Source organism: Trachemys scripta, chromosome 11 (assembly GCF_013100865.1).
Source record: "Trachemys scripta elegans isolate TJP31775 chromosome 11, CAS_Tse_1.0, whole genome shotgun sequence".
NCBI lineage: Eukaryota > Metazoa > Chordata > Testudines > Emydidae > Trachemys > Trachemys scripta.
In genome coordinates this window covers 36,276,828-36,293,990 of record NC_048308.1, presented here as the reverse complement: position 1 = coordinate 36,293,990, position 17,163 = coordinate 36,276,828, and the positions used below count along the sequence as shown (strand labels likewise).

General features: G+C 39.8%; 1 protein-coding gene across 1 annotated transcript in view; it reads right to left on the bottom strand.

Annotated features, from left to right (window-relative positions):
- The window catches only part of LOC117884697 (collagen alpha-1(XXVIII) chain-like), a 59,487-nt gene extending 43,239 nt beyond the window's left edge, over positions 1 to 16,248 (bottom strand). The window contains exons 1-10 of the mRNA XM_034785310.1: positions 16,190 to 16,248; positions 12,731 to 12,900; positions 11,027 to 11,595; positions 9,074 to 9,094; positions 6,640 to 6,699; positions 5,209 to 5,262; positions 4,830 to 4,874; positions 1,177 to 1,203; positions 939 to 983; positions 183 to 227 (exon numbers count right to left, since the gene is read on the bottom strand). Coding sequence (XP_034641201.1) covers positions 183 to 227; positions 939 to 983; positions 1,177 to 1,203; positions 4,830 to 4,874; positions 5,209 to 5,262; positions 6,640 to 6,699; positions 9,074 to 9,094; positions 11,027 to 11,595; positions 12,731 to 12,887 — 1,023 coding nt within the window. The 5' untranslated portion in view covers positions 12,888 to 12,900; positions 16,190 to 16,248. The remainder of the gene's footprint in view (positions 1 to 182; positions 228 to 938; positions 984 to 1,176; positions 1,204 to 4,829; positions 4,875 to 5,208; positions 5,263 to 6,639; positions 6,700 to 9,073; positions 9,095 to 11,026; positions 11,596 to 12,730; positions 12,901 to 16,189) is intronic.
- Positions 16,249 to 17,163: the final 915 nt, after the last annotated feature.

Here is a 17,163-nt window from a genome sequence, read left to right as displayed (position 1 = left end):
AAATCCCTGTCAATGTTGCAATGAAATAGGATAAGTGTGTTAGACATGGAATATTTTGAATGGGACTGGCTCTAGAAGTCTAAGCACCTGAGGCACCTCAGCTGGGCCATATTCTGAACTAAAGTGATTTCAAAGCTTTGCAAAGCACCAAGGAAGCAAAGTATGTCTGTGCTGTTTGTTACCTGTAGACCTCTTAATCCTGTGTGACCAACTGGACCTTCTGGACCCTGAAAAGCAAGAAGAAAAAAGTGCCTAGAAAAATCTAAAACTTCTAAAATATATTTGGATACATTAAAATATAGTACAAAGAACATCAAGAAAAGAAATCAAGAAGTCAACAACTTGCAAGAAAGTACTGCATAAATATGAAAACTGGGATACAGTATAGTAGTTAAATTATAGTATGAGAATGAATTTGAAGTCAGATACCAGGATCCTGCATGGTCAAGTTTTATATCTATTTCATTAAACATGTTTACAACTACCATACACTGAACCTTCAAGCCCATTGCTGGAATTAAAATCTTGGTTTTTATTTTCATAGTCATACATCCCTCAGTCCATCTTCCCCCTTTAAAAGTGGGCCTGATTCTGCTCCTGCCAAAGTCAATGAGAGTCTTGCCAGTGTCTAAAGTGGAAGTAGGCTTGTGCCCTAAATGCAACAGCACTAAAATATAAGAGCAGCTGGAATAATTATTGAAAAATTACCTTTGTTCAGTTTATCTTTATTTGATTGACCTTAAAATTTGTCAACTGTATTCTCCCTCAGCTTTATAAATAACATTTACACTAAATCTACCACAATGTGCATTATTCAGGGATACCACATTTTAAATCTCAGGCAACTGTGTCCCATAACTTCTCCATACTCCATTTCACTGTACATTAGGAGAAAAACAATGTTTTCCCTAAAGTATAATAAGCAGATAGATACTTACTCTGTCACCTTTTATCCCTGGAGTGCCACAGTCACCTCTTTCCCCCTTAGGAAATAAACCATAAATATTCAAAAAGTTTACTTAGCATTACAAGGATATTTTTATTCATTACATCTTCCTGCTGGAACACACGTCCCAAATGCTACAATTTTTCATGAACAGCCAACCAAATGTGTTGACGTGTATATCTAAAAGACAATACCAACATGTCAATAAATGTTCCTACTGAAAATCATACCTTTTCTCCTTTGTAGCCAGATTTTCCCTGGGAAAAGAAACAAAGAAAATTGGAAGACATTTCAACCTGATTTATGTAAATTAATTGTGACACTATTACATAAGCTGCAACTCCATAGTCTTTATATAAAAAACATAAAATTTCTAATAAACATTCAGCTACAACACTGGATCTCTGATTGAGGTGGCAATACGGCTGTGTATATGACAGCTAGCTACAATAATATATATTATTATATGTACAAAATACCCTATGTCCATGCAATTTTAAACTGAGATTTTAATTATACAAAGGCTTGAGCTCTAGAGGTAAGGTTGACGCTCCCGTAAATGTAAGCATATTTCTGGAAAGGTAGAGGTGGTGCGGGCATAGTGAGGACATCAAAGTTTGAGACTTGTTGCAAAACTTTTTTAAAAACTGGAGGAAACTCAGCCTGGGGGAAAATGTTCAGTGCCCTGCACACAACAGTGCAGCTCTGAAAGAACTGCTGTCTTTTTGTTTTTACAATCCTTGTATGATAGTTGTATGAGTGGAAAGGCTACAAAGCTGAACCCAGTGTTAATAACTACAGGTGGCAAAATGAAACAATGCAGATATTCTTCTTTCCATTGTAAATCAGGTTTCCAGTCCTGCAAGGATATCTGTCTGTGTAGACCCCAATGGCTGTGTGGAATCTCACTGATTCAATGAAAACATGTCAGTCATGTGGCTGGATCAGGGACATAGTGACAACTACGTTATTGGTAAATGTTAATAATTCATTATAACAGGAATTCTTAAACATTTTCATAGACTGTACCACAGTGTTTTGCAGATCACCTTCCCTCACATTCACAGTCACAAGCACTACCGCCACTGCCATTTATGATCACATACTTCCCCTATGCCAACTATAGCAATATTTAAATGGAAAAGTAATATTTTCCTCCTATTTAATATATTAGGTTGTCTTTTAAAGCAATTGGGCCTGTGTTTCACAGGAAGTTAGAGTAGATGATCAAAATGGTTCCTTATGGCTTCAAAAATATCTGAATCTAACAGCAGAAAACTTATCACTCCCCTGATTTTTGTGTCCTCTGCAAACTTTATCAGTGATGATTTTATGCTTTCTTCAAGGTTATTGATAAAAATGTTAACTAACATAGGGCCAAGAACTGATCCCTGCAGGATCCCACTAGAAATGACCCTGCTCATTGATGATTCCCCATGTACAATTACATTTTGAGATCAATCATAGAAATGTAGGGCAGAAAGAGACCTCAAGAGGTCATCTAATCCAGCTCCTTGTGCTGAGGCAGGACGAAGTATACCTAGACCATCCCTGACAGGTATTTGTGGAACAAGTTCTTAAAAACTTCCAGTAATGGGGATTCCACAACCTCTCTTGGAAGTTTATTCCAGAGCTTAACTATCCTTATTGTTAGAAAGTTTTTCCTAATATCTAACCTAAATCTTCCTTGCTGCAGATTAAGCCTATTACTTCTTCTCCTACCTTCATGAATATGCAGAACAATTGATCATCATCCTCTTTATAAGAGCCCTTAAAATATCTGAAGATTGTCAGGTCCTTCCTCAGTATTCTCTTCTCAAGTCTAAACATGTCCATTTTCTTTAACCTTTCTTCATAGATCAGGTTTTCTAAACCTTTTATCATTTTTGGTGCTCTCCTCTGGTCTCTCTCCAATTTGTCCCCATCTTTCCTAAAGTTTGTTGCCCAGAACTGGACACAATATTCCAGCTGAGGCCTCACCAAAACTGAGTAGAATGGGACAGTTACTTCCCATGTCTTATATACAACACTCCTGTTAATACATCCCAGAATGATAATAGCTACTGTTGACTCTCTCATTCAATTTGTGATCCACTATAATCCTCAGATCTTTATCAGTACTACCACCTAGCCAGTAATTCCCTATTTTATAGTTGTGCATTTGATTTTTCCTTCCTAAGAACTTTGAACTTATCTTTATTGAATTTTATCTTGTTGATTTTAGACCAATTCTGCAATTTATCAAGGTCATTTTTAATTCTTATGCTGTCCTCCAAAGTGTTTGCAAACCCTCCCAGTTTGGTGTCATCCACAAATTTTATAAGCATATTCTCCACTCCATTATTCAAGTCATTAATGGAAATATTGAATAGTACTGGACAGGACTGACCCCTGTGGGACCCGACTAAATACCTCTCCCCAGTTTGTCAGTGAACCATGGATTGCTACTTTTTGAGTATGGTCTTTCAATCCATTTTCACCCACCTTATATTAATTTATTCTTGACTACATTTCTTTAGTTTGCTTATAGAATGACATGTGGGACTATGTCAAAAGTCTTACTAAAATCAATAAATTTCATGTCTAGAGCTGCTCCCCATCCAGGCCAGGCTGGTGACCCTGTCCAAAAAGAAGCCTAACTCTGATGGGATTCAAATCCGCATCTTTTGAATACCCTCTCAGCTCTAGAAAGCCAGTGCACTATCCATTGTGCTTCAGAGGCTCTGTTAGTTAGCAGGCCACTAATCCACTTAATATGTGCCCTATTAATTTTATATTGTTCTAGTTTTGTAATCAAAATGTCATGCAGAACCAAGTCAAGCACCTTAGAGAAATCTAAGTATATTACATCAACTATTACCTTTATCTACCAAACATGTAATCTCATCAAAAAAAGATATCAAGTTAGTTTGCCAGGATCTATTTTCCATAAACTCATGTTGATTTGTATTAATTATATTACTTTCCTTTAATACTTTATTACTTGAGTCCCGTATTAGCTGCTCCATTATCTTGCCTATGATCGATGTCAGACTGACAGGCCTATAAATTCCGGGTCATCTCAGTTATCCTTTTAAAATATTGCACAATATTAGCTTTCTTCCAGCTCTCTGGAATTTTCCTAGGGTTCTAAGACTTATTGAAAATCACCATTAATGGTCCTGCAAGCTCCTCAGTCAGCCCTTTACAAATTCTTGGATGCAAGTTATCTGGACTTGGTGATTTAAAAATGTCTAACTTAATAGCTCCTGTTTAACATCCTCCTGAAATACTAGTAGAATGGAAAGAGTGTTAGTCATATCCTGTGATGATGTCTTCTGTTTTTCCCCAAATACAGAACTGAAATAGGTATTGAATACTTCTGTCTTTTCTGGATTATTATTGGTAATCCTACCATTTCCATTTAGTAATGGACCAATACCATAGTTAGGATTCTTTTTGTTCCTAATATACTTAAAAAATCCTCATTCTTATTGTTCTTAACTCTGTTGGCCATACTTTTCTTTTTCTGTCCCTTTGCTTCCCTAATCAATTTTCTTCAATTCCTAACAAGGAAGATAGCACTGGCTATCTGCATTACATTGTAAACTGAATATATCAAATATAAAAGACTAAACCATTTGAGGGGAGTATATAACCCCAATGGAAGTGTGTAGTTGTGGACTCCCATTACTTTTAAATAAGAGTTAAACACATTCTTTAAACAACAATACTCCTTTTTAGTTTTTCTAACTTTTATTTCTTGTGTTAATGAATCACTGGATGATGAACTGGAACTGAAAACTCTGCTTGGCTATTGTAATGTTTATTACAAACATGGGATAACTTCCTGGAAGTAAATGAACAATGTAATGAATAGAGAAAATACTGATTTCCTTTTTACCTCTGTTCCATCTTTTCCTGGAATTCCATTGAGACCTGCCTCCCCCTATGAAGAATCCAACATCAAGGTCAGTGAAACAAGGAAAATGTAATGTTTTAAACTGTACTTACATTGTTCTCTTTAGTATAATTTGGTACATAGTAAAGGATGCATACCAGCTCCCGCTTCCAAAGGTTTAATTATATTATATGCAAGATACTAATATAGAAGTTCTGTTTGCAAATTACATCAATGTGTACTTTACTTCAAGAGAAAGGGAAGACTAAATAACTTAGATGAACTATCCCAGTTCATAAATGCTAAGTACATACATTATTATTCTTTCAGTTCAAATGAAAATATTGGATGTTTTTACTAAATATTTAAAAAGTCATGCCACCTTTACTCCTTTCTGGCCAGGACCCCCATTATCACCTGGACGACCCTTTTTCCCCTAAAAACAGCACACACAAAAAGTTATGTAATAAAACAGTCACATATCATATGCCCCACATCCCAAACTCTGTATAAATCATTCAGTACTTTCAGACAGGTTCAAGTAACTTCACCGCAAAAGGAGTTATTAAATAAAATGATTTTATTTGGCAGCATATGTCTTTAGGAATTATATTTTGGTCATTTGTTTCCTGTACATTAAACAAATCAGTGTAATCATCACAGATGTCAAACAGCATGTCTGCGAGTGACATGCCCATCGCCACAGAAAACCTGTTTTCTTCTTAACATTTCTGTAAAGCACCTAGGACTGATTTAATCTGAAAAACAGATGAAAATGTTTTTGTAGCGGTCACAGTTGTTCATTTTAGCACTGTTAAATGATGCATGTTTGTACTGAACTTTTTGAAATGTATGGCTTCATATAAAAGATACCCGTTTCTTCAGGTAGTGATATCTTATTGTAACTTAAACTAAAACTGCCTAATATATATTACTTTAAACTAAGAATGCTATTCTATAGAAGGCAGAGGCAGTAAAGTTTAGTGTTTTTTAACAGGTCCACTGAAAAAAAGTAGTCAAGACTGCTGGGTTCTATTCCTAACTCTGCATCAGACTCTGAGACCTTGGGCAAGTAATATAGAATCCCTTTATACTTCAGTTTGATTTTAATTTGTATAATATTGGGCTGTTCAAGGCTTCAAGATTCAGTTTGACAGCTAAACCCTGCAGTTTAGTTCATCAGGACTGGTAATGAAATAATCCTGCATCTTTGCTTGGAGGGTCTAGTTCTATGTACTCTCCAAAGAAAGCCCACTCTTCTCTACATTTACCTCAAGCCAGTTCACCCTCCAGGATTTCCTTTCTCTCCTTTTCTCTCTTTATCTCTTGCCTCAAAGTATCTCAGTTTTTTATACTCCTGATTTGGAGCTAATGAGAGTCATCTGGTCTGGCTGTCAGACTGAATCAGTAGAATAGCTCTGCACTTCCATACAGATGGAGCCTCCTTTTTGCCCTCTAAACAAGTTTTTTTGTTTTTGTTTTTTTTGGGGGGGGAGGGTGAGGAGAGGGGTTGGTACATCTGCTATGACCAAAGAAGATCTCTGGCAGATCGTAAATCACACAGCTGTTCCCTTTTAGAGAGAATGTCACAGGAGGAGCTCATGAATAGCAGGCAAGCTCTCCGCACATTTCTCATTGATCTGACACTTCCACACAGTGTAAGTACAAAGAAATACTTATTATAGCTCTAACTTTGTGTCTCATGGATCAGATTCAGAGGATTAATCAGAATGTCTAGAACAAATCTAATAGCAAATTACGTTATGCGTTATTCACTAAGACAGAAGGAAAATGAAAAATGACAGCTACTTACGGCAGGGCCAGGAAGGCCTCTTTCCCCTTTCTCACAGTTACATGTAGGAGCTTGGGGACACTTTGAATGAAAATGTTCACAGCAAATCAGTGCACTTTAATGGGTAAGCGAGAAAACATTGCAACATTTCAGTTCCCATATAGTTAATCTACAACCACCAATGAATTACTTCTGTAGAATAAACAACTTTGTATCTTTTAATTGCATTCAGTTACTTTACCACTCATGAGTAATGTGGTCATCCCACACTCAAGCCAAGAAATCCTTTATATCACATCACATACTCATGACTTTGCCACAACCCCCTTGCAAGGGGTAGCATGTTGTTGTGCAGGATGGTGGTGGTGGGGAATGTAATAGCTCTGTGCTGCTCAACCCCCCTTACACAGCTACCTGTTGTATGGGTAGCTGGTACAGGGGAATAAAGGGGCACCATACTTTATTACACCCCTTTATTCCATTGCACAGTCACGCAGGATGGGTCATAACCTGGTCTTATATAAATGCATAAATAAAATGCTTATATGCAAATTAATATAATCTAATTAATAAAATGAATTTTAATAAATGTCCTGCATTTTTTCTCTTTACTTTGCATTTATATTGTTCCAGTGGATCACTGATCCACAGTGATTATATGTAGTTATTTTTTTTATGCTTTCAAACCATAAAATATGAAGACTCAATACATATGGAAAAAGTTTTAAGGTTTTAAAAAATTATTTATTTGTTAAAATTTAAGACTTAGACAAGTGGGAACCCATGCATCATTGTTATCTGAATATCCCAGATAATGTGCCTCCCAAGGACAACAGCATGTAATCCATTGTAGGGTTTTGTACTGTCACACATCACCATCCTATCTGAATGCCTAGAGGGAAATTTGATTAGTATAACAAGATCCTTAGAGGACTTCCTGGAATCATTTGGCTTGTCTTCCCTCTCAGGTTATAGGAAGCTTTGCTTTAGAGCAGGATTTTTTTGGAGAGGTCAGGAGAGGAAAAGTTACTGTCAATGTCATTATTCTTTTTATGGTATTTCTTGTTGTGTGTTGGTTCTCAGGGCCATGGCTTTCATTTTCTCTGTGTTTATTTTCAACCCTACTAATTGTGCACAGGCCTGGAGATAATTTGTTTTGCCCTGCATATCTCTATACATATGGAATAGCATGTTAATGTCATCTGCAAATCCAATGTCCTCTAACTTCTGTTTGAAAATCCATTTTATGTCACTTGGCTCTTCTATGGTCTTTCTTATTACCCAATCTACTGCCACAAAAAGATTGTGGGTGACATAAGACATCCTTGTATGACCCCTGTAGTAACGTGGAACAAGAAACACCAATAATACTTTCCAGGATGGACATAAAACAGTTCCAGTGTTTCATATATGTTGGCAGAATTGTAAGTACACCAGGAGGAACAGACAAAGACATTACAGCCAGAAAAGCAAAAGCCAGACATGCCTTTGTAACTTTAAGGCTGATCTAGAGAAATAGAAATCTTGCCCTCCAAACTAAACTTAGAATATTTAACACCATTTTAAAGTTGGTCTCAGTCTATGGTTCTGAAACTTGAAGACTTATTAAGATGCTAATATCTAAACTCCAATTTTTCATAAATGGCTGCCTTAGACAAAACCTCTATCGGATATCCAGAAAAAAAAAATCACAAATGAAGAACGCTGAAGGAGGCTGAAAGAGAAGCCAACAGGACAGGAGATTACAGAATGAAGATTGAGATGGCCATGAAATACATGGAAGAAAGATACAAACAATGTAACAAGACAGGATTTGGACTGGAACACCCAGGGGAAAAGATGACAAGACACTTCAAGGATAACATGGAAATGCACAATAGAGGCAGAATTGAAAGCTATCAAAATGACATGGAAAGAAGCTTAGACTGCAGCAAGAGATCAGTAAAGATGGAAGGCTGTAGTGAAGGTCCTATGTTCTGCATGGAATAGAGAGGCATAACATTATATATATAGTGTTATTCAATTATAAATATATTGCTGTTACGTATACAACAGAAATAATTTAATTAACTATCTAATCGCTAAGATAATACATAATCTTATGAAAACTTATTACTTTGGCTTTATCTGATATCACTATATATTTGAGATATTATTCCCCCTTGGAATATGTAAAGTATGTCAGGCCACAGAAATCTGTAGTTTCTATAATTCTTGTAAACTATTAAAATTTAGAAAGAAATAAAGGCTCCAATCCTGCAAACACTAACACATGAAACTTTACTCACACGAGTAGCCCCACTGTATTGTATCCCATTATCAACACCCTGAGTTATCTAGTTCCTCATACATTATTTTTCAATTACATGAATATTTATTACATTACATATACTATTTACAGGACAGCATGATTAAACAGTAATTCTCATATTTTGTTTACCAGTTAATTACTTACCCCTTCTTCAGCCAGATCTTTCTGTGAAGATAGACATTGAAAACAACATTAGAAATTACAGGTCATAATCCACCTATAGAGGAAAAAATGCATGTTGCTATCCAGAAAGCTAAGATTGTTGTCTCTATCTTTGATTACAGTGAATGACATCTATTCTTTGTTCAGCAACTAATTAACACAATTTCAAGTTATTAAAAGACTTCCATCAAATTCTCTAGTTTATTTTATATTTCAGTTCCTATTTTGTAATGTTAACCCATACATAAGCATACACACACTAACCCTGTTAGTCAAACCAATGCTGTCAGGAAGTCTACTATGACTCCAATGATATAGTAAGTAATAGCAACAGATAACAATAATAACTAGTCAGCAACACTCCAAGTACACTTATTTTACATTTTGCAACACAGTGGAAGAGATTTAGATACATACAGCTTGTTTCAAAGTTTACTGAAATCAATAGAAAGACTCCCATTGATTTAGATGGGCTTTTGATTATGTGCGTAGAGAAGATTAAGATTTCCACTTAGTGGTTTGAGGGAAATATCTATAGTGAATCATTGAGATCTAGGTCCAGCTCCTCAAAGTTATTTAGGTGTCTAACTCCCAATGATTTCATGGGCCTTGGGGACAAGGCAATTATGATCATACTTATTTTTAGGTTTTAATATGGCAGAGTCTAACCTTTCCTATTTGATGATCTACTGAAACATTTCTAGTTCATTTACTAAGAATTATGGGTTTCACAATAAGTTGGTGTTAATTGTACAGCTGCTTTCTGCCAAGACTAATGTGCAGCTTGCAGATGCTGCTGTCACTGTTCAATGTGTATCTTTCAGTTGCACAATATTGTAGGTGTTTATTTCACTCTCTGCAGGGGAGAGCAACCACACTATAAATCAAAACAAACAACTGGGGAGACCTGACTTAAAGCATCATGTTTACCCTAAGATGTGAACAACCAGCCAAAAGGGGCATAACTCAGAATGGTTTAGGACCAGGGAGTGCTTTGATCCAAATAGCTTAATCTGAGAAACAGTCCAGACTGAATGGAGCATGTGCTAAAGTAATAACACCACATAATATTGGTGACTAAGAGGTAGCAGACAGATAGAGAGGCAGATTGTCAAAGTGAGTGGCAGTCAGTGTGGCTAGGTTCAGTAGTTGCTTGTTAGAGTGCAGTCAGACATAACCTACAATTCTGTAGACCCTTTAAGGTCAATTATCTGTCAATTTGACTATGACAGTCTTTCCCTTTTATTAGTGTTCTCTCTAGGATGCAGTCAAATGTTTGTGCTATCATGTTTATACTGGCATGGGAAGATGGCTTTGTACTCCACACTTGTAAGGGAATGCTATCTAAGTCAAGAGTTCACAACACAGTGAAGAAGTGCAGGAAACTTTCAACTCTGGAATCACATGTGCTTCTAGATTCCCTGGTAGGTTTTCCAGTGGACACTTATGGAGATTTAGGGTCAAATTCAGCTATGGGCTAAGTGGACATACCTCCGTTAAAGTCTATGGAGGAGTGCTTATGCCAGAGGTGAATCTGGCCACTGTGACTAAAGCAATATAATCTCTCTGACTTGCTGCAGAAGAAAGAATTTGAATGTTAATTATCTTTTTAAACAAAGAAAACTAGTTTTAAAATACCTTTTCTGAGGAAAAAAATAACAAAAATATCCCAATTCTTTTAGGGGCAAATTCAACTTACAGCCTCCAGCCTGAATATTTCTGCTGGGAAGATCCATGGAGGAGAGTGAGGGAGAAGCTTGTGCTTTGGAATGATGACAAATGAACTGTATCAGATTGAACTTCAGAGTGTTGCTTCTACCCATAAAATACTGATTTTTTTAAAAGAACACCAAAAATTAAAAACACTGGGAAGAGAGCAGTAAAATATTTTTAAATATTTGGCTAGAACAGTTTCAAACCTTTGTCCATACATACCATTTCTTTCACAATTTTCTCCACAACTCCTTTCTCCTGGAGGTTGAAAACAAACCTTGATGCTGGGACACTGGCCAGAAGTCGAAGCTTGGCAGCATTGGCCACCTCCTCAGCCACTCTGGTCATTCCTACTGTGAAGAACACAATTCCTTGATGTTTAGCATCAGCAGTAGCTGCAAAAATATCTGGATTTCTTGGATGATCCACTCCATTTGTCAAGAGCACAGCTGCTTTCACACTGCCATAAGTCCCTTCAGTCATGTACAGTTGTGTGAGATTGGTTATGGCATATGTTGTGTAGGTACCATGGCCTATATAGGTTATGGGAGCAATGCGAGATTTGAAAGCTTCAGGACCTTTCCAGTCTCGGAAAGTTTGCTCCATGATAACAGTGCTACTGTACTGAAGTAAGGCCATCCTCCAGCTGAGAGTACGTCCAGAATTGACTTGCACTTCTTTCATACTGTTCACTGTTTCTAATACAAATTTTTTCTGTTGTTCGTGATTATAGTTCTTAGCACTTTCTGAACTGTCCAGTAGAAAAGCTATTTCAAGAACGCAATCTTCATCTGGAATAAATTTGGTAGATAAGTAAGTTTAATTACATTAGGAAGCTATGTTACTCACAAAATGATATATTTGTATGTAAATCATAGAATATCATAGAATATCAGGGTTGGAAGGGACCTCAGGAGGTCATCTAGTCCAACCCCCAGTTTCAATAGGCTTTGAAAGTGGAACTCCAATTTTCTGGAAGTTTTAGAATACTTGCATAATAAATATAAGGATGAAGAACCTTCTGAAATTTGGGAGAGGTTTAGAGTCTATGGGATGAGGAACCTTCTGAAGTTGGAGGAAGCCTTCTTGGGGGAGAAGAAATCTTCTGAAAGTGGTATAATCCTCTGCCATGAGGAATGTTCTGAAACTATTTAGACCTTCATTCAGAACTCCTACCTGGTATCTTACCAGGAGGGGGACCCAGAAGATTAACTTCTGGATGGCAAGTTGGGAGATCTGGGTCATATTATTGGCCTAGCCACTGACCTGCAGTATGATCTTAAGTAAGTCACGTTACTTTTCTGTGCCTTTGTTTTTCTTCCATGTCTTTATCATGTGTATTTCAATTGTGAGCTCTCCAAGGTAGGCATATTGTTTCTCACTATAATGTGTGCATACTGCGCCTAGCATAATTGGTCCCCAACCTCTGTTGGGGCCTCTAGAGGCTACTGTAATACAAATAATTAATAAATATATTCATAGACTTGCAACTCTGACTAGGTAGAGCACTGAACTCTTTAGAACACTTCATTTCATGCCCTATCCTGCTCCCATTGAGTTCAATGGGAGTACACAGGTGTGTTAACCTAAGTGCGTACATAAAAGTTTGCAAGCTCAGGGCATAACACAGTGCAAATTAGGCAATATTCGTTTTCTGAAAACCTAGGAAAATTGCTTCTGAATAAAAGTATATCTGCCACTTTTCTTTTACTGATAATATCATGGCTGACAGACAAACATATTGAGAATGTAACAGAAGAATCCTCCAACCTTGCTCTTTTAAGCTCTTTTCCCACCCCAAGTGAACTATATATCTAACTGTAAAAATATGACAAACGAAATTGTAAGTGGGAGTAGCTCTGCAGGTTGTAAATATACAGTCTAGAATCTGCATAAATTTTAAGAAAAAAATGTGTTAAAATTCACCTTGATCACTTGGACTGGGATATTTTTCTACAGCATTTGACAGAAAGTGCTTAGATTTTTGTTGTCTTACTCCATTTCGTTTGTCTTCATTGAGATTTTGTGCCCAAAACACATGCTGTCCTAGTATCCACAAAAGCCACCAGAATCTGTAGAACATGTTTTGTTTTTTCCTAAACAACACAAAATACAGTGATGATGCACATTATTATTTATGCTGCACAAGAACAATGAGAGATGGATCTGCTTTGCTCGGATAGTATATAAACAGCAGTTCATTCTTTAACAGAAGTACATGCTCCAAGCAGAACATTCAAGGGGTGTATTTGTACATTAATACTCGGGAAATTTCATTGAACAGCTATTGTTAGCATTAATGGGAATTACTCACCTAAAGTCTAATAAAAAGGATGGGAGAATAAATCTTTAAAACAGTGACTTAAAAAAAGTCAAATGAAAAGTTAGGTATTTTACTTCAGTATATTAAGACCTAGATTAAGTTTTATGCCTACTTTTACATTAAAGATAAAGTGATTCATGTATGAAGCAAACAGATACCCTAAGGGTTTCACAGGGGCTATCTTCCAACGAAGATTACATAAGAAACCCTTTACATATATCCAGTGAAATATTTTAAAAATAGAAAAAACCCACCCCTAGGACTCCAGTATTATACCAATTTACAGATGGAGAAACTGAAATAGAGCATAAGGCTCAAATTGTCAAAACTGTTGGTACTTGTGGGTGCCTGGATCTGTGGATGCCCAACTTCAGACACTTTTGAGCATTGGGTGTTTTTGCTGATTTGTGAAAGGACACACAGCAAGGTAGTCTTGGAGCTGGGAGTAGATTTTCAGAGTTGCTGGCTGCCAACGGTGCACACAATCCACTAGACTATGTTGCCTCTTGCTACTTCCATCTACCATTCTTTTAGATGGAAGTAAATTGACTGGCTATGAAACCAGTTTTTCTGGAACTCTGTAGGAATTCCCTATCCAGTCACTTTGCCTGTGTTTACTGTAACATTTTTATTCAGATTTCCTAATTTTGAAATATCACTAGTACTGCTCCACCACTGGTAGCCACGATAGGAGCAGTAATGTAGTCCAGCCACCACCAGCAACTTGACCACCATTTCTTCTCAGCCTGAACAGGAGCAGGTATAATACTTGAAACTAGTTTTAACTTTCTCTGGCCTGTGGCAGCTTCCAGTCACTTAACCTCTGAGCATTTCTAACACGATATAATGGCTCAGATTACATTACAAGCTTCCACACATATATTTAAAATCCCGTTCCTGTAAGAACGAACTGTTTTTATCGCTACGAACAGGAATTTCCTTCATGCTGCCACCATAATGATATTGTATTTGATAACAGAAACCTATTAGAGTCGTTTTCAAACACAATGTAAATAGGTTCAGTACTTGACACAAACTGATATTATAGGCACTTTCACAGTATTTTTAGAAAAAGCAAACCAGCGCGCGGGCACACACACACACCCCTCCTCCCTCCCAGGCTACATGGCAATGCTTTTAAAATTGGCATTTCTCAGACGGAGGTTAAAATACGGGTATGCTCAAGTTTTTAACTGTAGATGAAATTTTGGTGAATTATGATTAAACACACAGAAATTCACCCATGAATGGTTATTCACATACCGTACGCAGAGCCTCCAGGGAAGGGGGGAGAAGACTGAGTGGGACCCATTCAGGTTTTTACTCCCCTGTTAATGTCCCTCTCAGAACAGCTGCTGCGGGGGAATGAACCATCAGGGCCGGCTCCAGGCACCAGCCCACCAAGTTTGTGCTTGGGGCGGCACCTGGAGGGGGCGGCGCGGTGCTCCGGCTCTGGCCGCTGGGGAGAGCGGAGCCCCGGCTGGGCTCTCCGGCCTCCCCCCGGCACTCTGGCCACTGGGGAGAGCGGAACCCCGGCTGGCACTCTGCCCTCCCCCCAGCGCTCTGGCCGGCACTCCGCCCTCCCCCGGCGCTCTGGCTGGCACTCTGCCCTCCCCCCAGCGCTCTGGCCCCCGGGGAGAGCGGAGCCGCGGGGCGCTCGCCGCCCTCCCTCTGGCACTCTGGCTGCCGGGGAGAGCGGAGCCCCGGCCGGGCTCTCCGCCCTCCTCCCGGGGCTCCGGCAGCCAGCGGAGCAGCGGCAGGCTCGCGGCCCTCTCCCCGGCACTCTGGCCGGTCGGGGAGAACGGCCTGCGGCCGGCCTTGGTGCCCTCCCCTGCCGCGCTGGGGGGAGGGGGGGGCAGCGGGAGGCGGGAGACTTTTTTGCCTGGGGCAGCAAAAGAGCCAGAGCTGGCCCTGTGAACCATACATTAAAACCCCAATTCAGTCGTCCCCTATTTAGCCCAGCTGCTTTGGTCCTGCTCTCGGTGCAAGTCACCTGGCGCGTAGTTGGTTCCAAAGACGAAGCGGCTGAAAGGTCCTGCGGGCGGAGGCGCTTCAGACCCCAGCACGGACCTTCGCTCACCGTCTCTCTCTGCTTGTGTCGGAGCTCTCCCTTGCTGGCTCCCCCGAAACGCAGGTGTGGGACGTGCCAAGCCCAGACTCGAATGCTGTCTGAATACAACATGCCTGGAAGTTGTGCTCCTGCAGCGAACGCAGCCTCCCGCCCGCGGTGCAGAGACCCGGCTGGGACACGCCGTCCATCCGCACGCGCTAGTTCGCTTTTCCCCTCTGCACGGTCCGCGGAGCGCCCTGGGCAAAGAGCAACGCCCAGCCATCGCCGCGGGGCCCCAGAGGAAGCTCTCTCTCTACCCGCGCCTGGACACACCGCTCAGCCTGTGTCATCCCGCTCTGACCCGCTCTATTGTCACTGCTCGGGGATACACGTTATCCAGCCCCAGCAGCAGTAGGGTCACTGTTCTGACCCCGTCACAACCCCCCCGCCCTTCTGCTTAATTGCGCTCTCCCTGCTAATCCTCTTCTACTGGAAACGTGCCGTATCTTTACAACTCAGGGATGGTGCCACAACAAGTCCGCAAAGGGGGTGGGGCGGGGTTGTACTAGACATAGTCTGAGCACAAGCTTGTTGTATATTATTTCAGCAACACTCTCCCATATTAGAGCTGTACATTTCCGCTGCAGCTCGTGTGTGCACCGTGTAGCTGGGAAGTGATGTGAACCCACTAGGGAAGAAGTTGCCTGTTAGAAATGCTCCTTGCTCCTTGCAGGAATACAAGTAACACTGGCACATGCACACTCCCAACAGACACCGTATAAGGGTAGGGCAAATCAGTACTGGTGGCGGGAATACATTCATCTCTTTCGGGTAGATTCCGACTTTTCTTGTGATAGTTTAAAAGCATCTGATCTGAGGATGGAAGAAATGACTAACCGAGCCCGGGAAGAAACACGGACTCTAGCTTTTAAACGTGCGTTACTTCACTTCAGGTTTCCTTGCACTCCAGGCATCCAGACACTTGCACAACAGTAACAATCAGGATTCTTACCTCGGTGCTTCAGGTGAGGAGATTGAGTGGCTCAGAGTTGGTAGTGCTATGCTGCCTCCTCCCTGCTCTAGTCAACTCTATTCAGTGGGGAGGGACCAGGGACGGGCAGAGGAAACAGCAGCGTCTTGTGGGAATTAATGTCTGTAACAGGGGGGCGCCAACACAGAAAAAAAAGCAATTGGGTAAAGCAAACGGAGCATTCACCTCCCCATCCACACCTACACCCTGTCACCTCCACATCCACACTCACTCACTTGTTCATCCACACCTGCTCGCCTGCCCATCCATATCCACTCATGTCCCCATTCACACTCACCACTGTGTGTATATATATGGATTGTTCTGGACTGGTTTCCATATGGATAAAAATGAAGACAAATGATGACTATATAAAATATGCAATGATAAATTATTTTAGCGATACTGTTCCAGTACTGTAAATCTTACTTTTAACACAACGTAAGTCTTGACAAAGTGTTCCTGGTATAAATTAACTATTTCAGACATAGGTTGTGGAGAGTTACATGAATCTTCATAAAATGAGGGATTATATAAACCATGCTATAAATCATAGAACTATAAAGGTTAGACAATCTTACTGTTATAGCTGTTCAGTCTTTGACTATATGTTTGAAAGAGCCTTCTACTTGTATCTGTGCCAGCTGTTTTCTGAATTATACCTCTTTTCTTTTCCTATTTGAAACCTGGAGGCAGCAAGCAATTTGTGTGGACCTGTCACAGTGGAATGCATCATTGAAAAGCACAACCACAAAAACCTCTGTAGTTAGGTTTCTTAGGGCATGTCTACACTGGCAAATTTACAGTGCCGGCAGTTACAGCACCGGTCAGAGAGCCTAGAAGGAAAACTGCTATTGTGTGTTCACACTGACAGCTGCCTGCGCAATAGTGTGTTCACACTTGCGGCACTTGCAGCACTATTCAGAGTTGTTCACTCTGGGCAGCTATCCCACAGA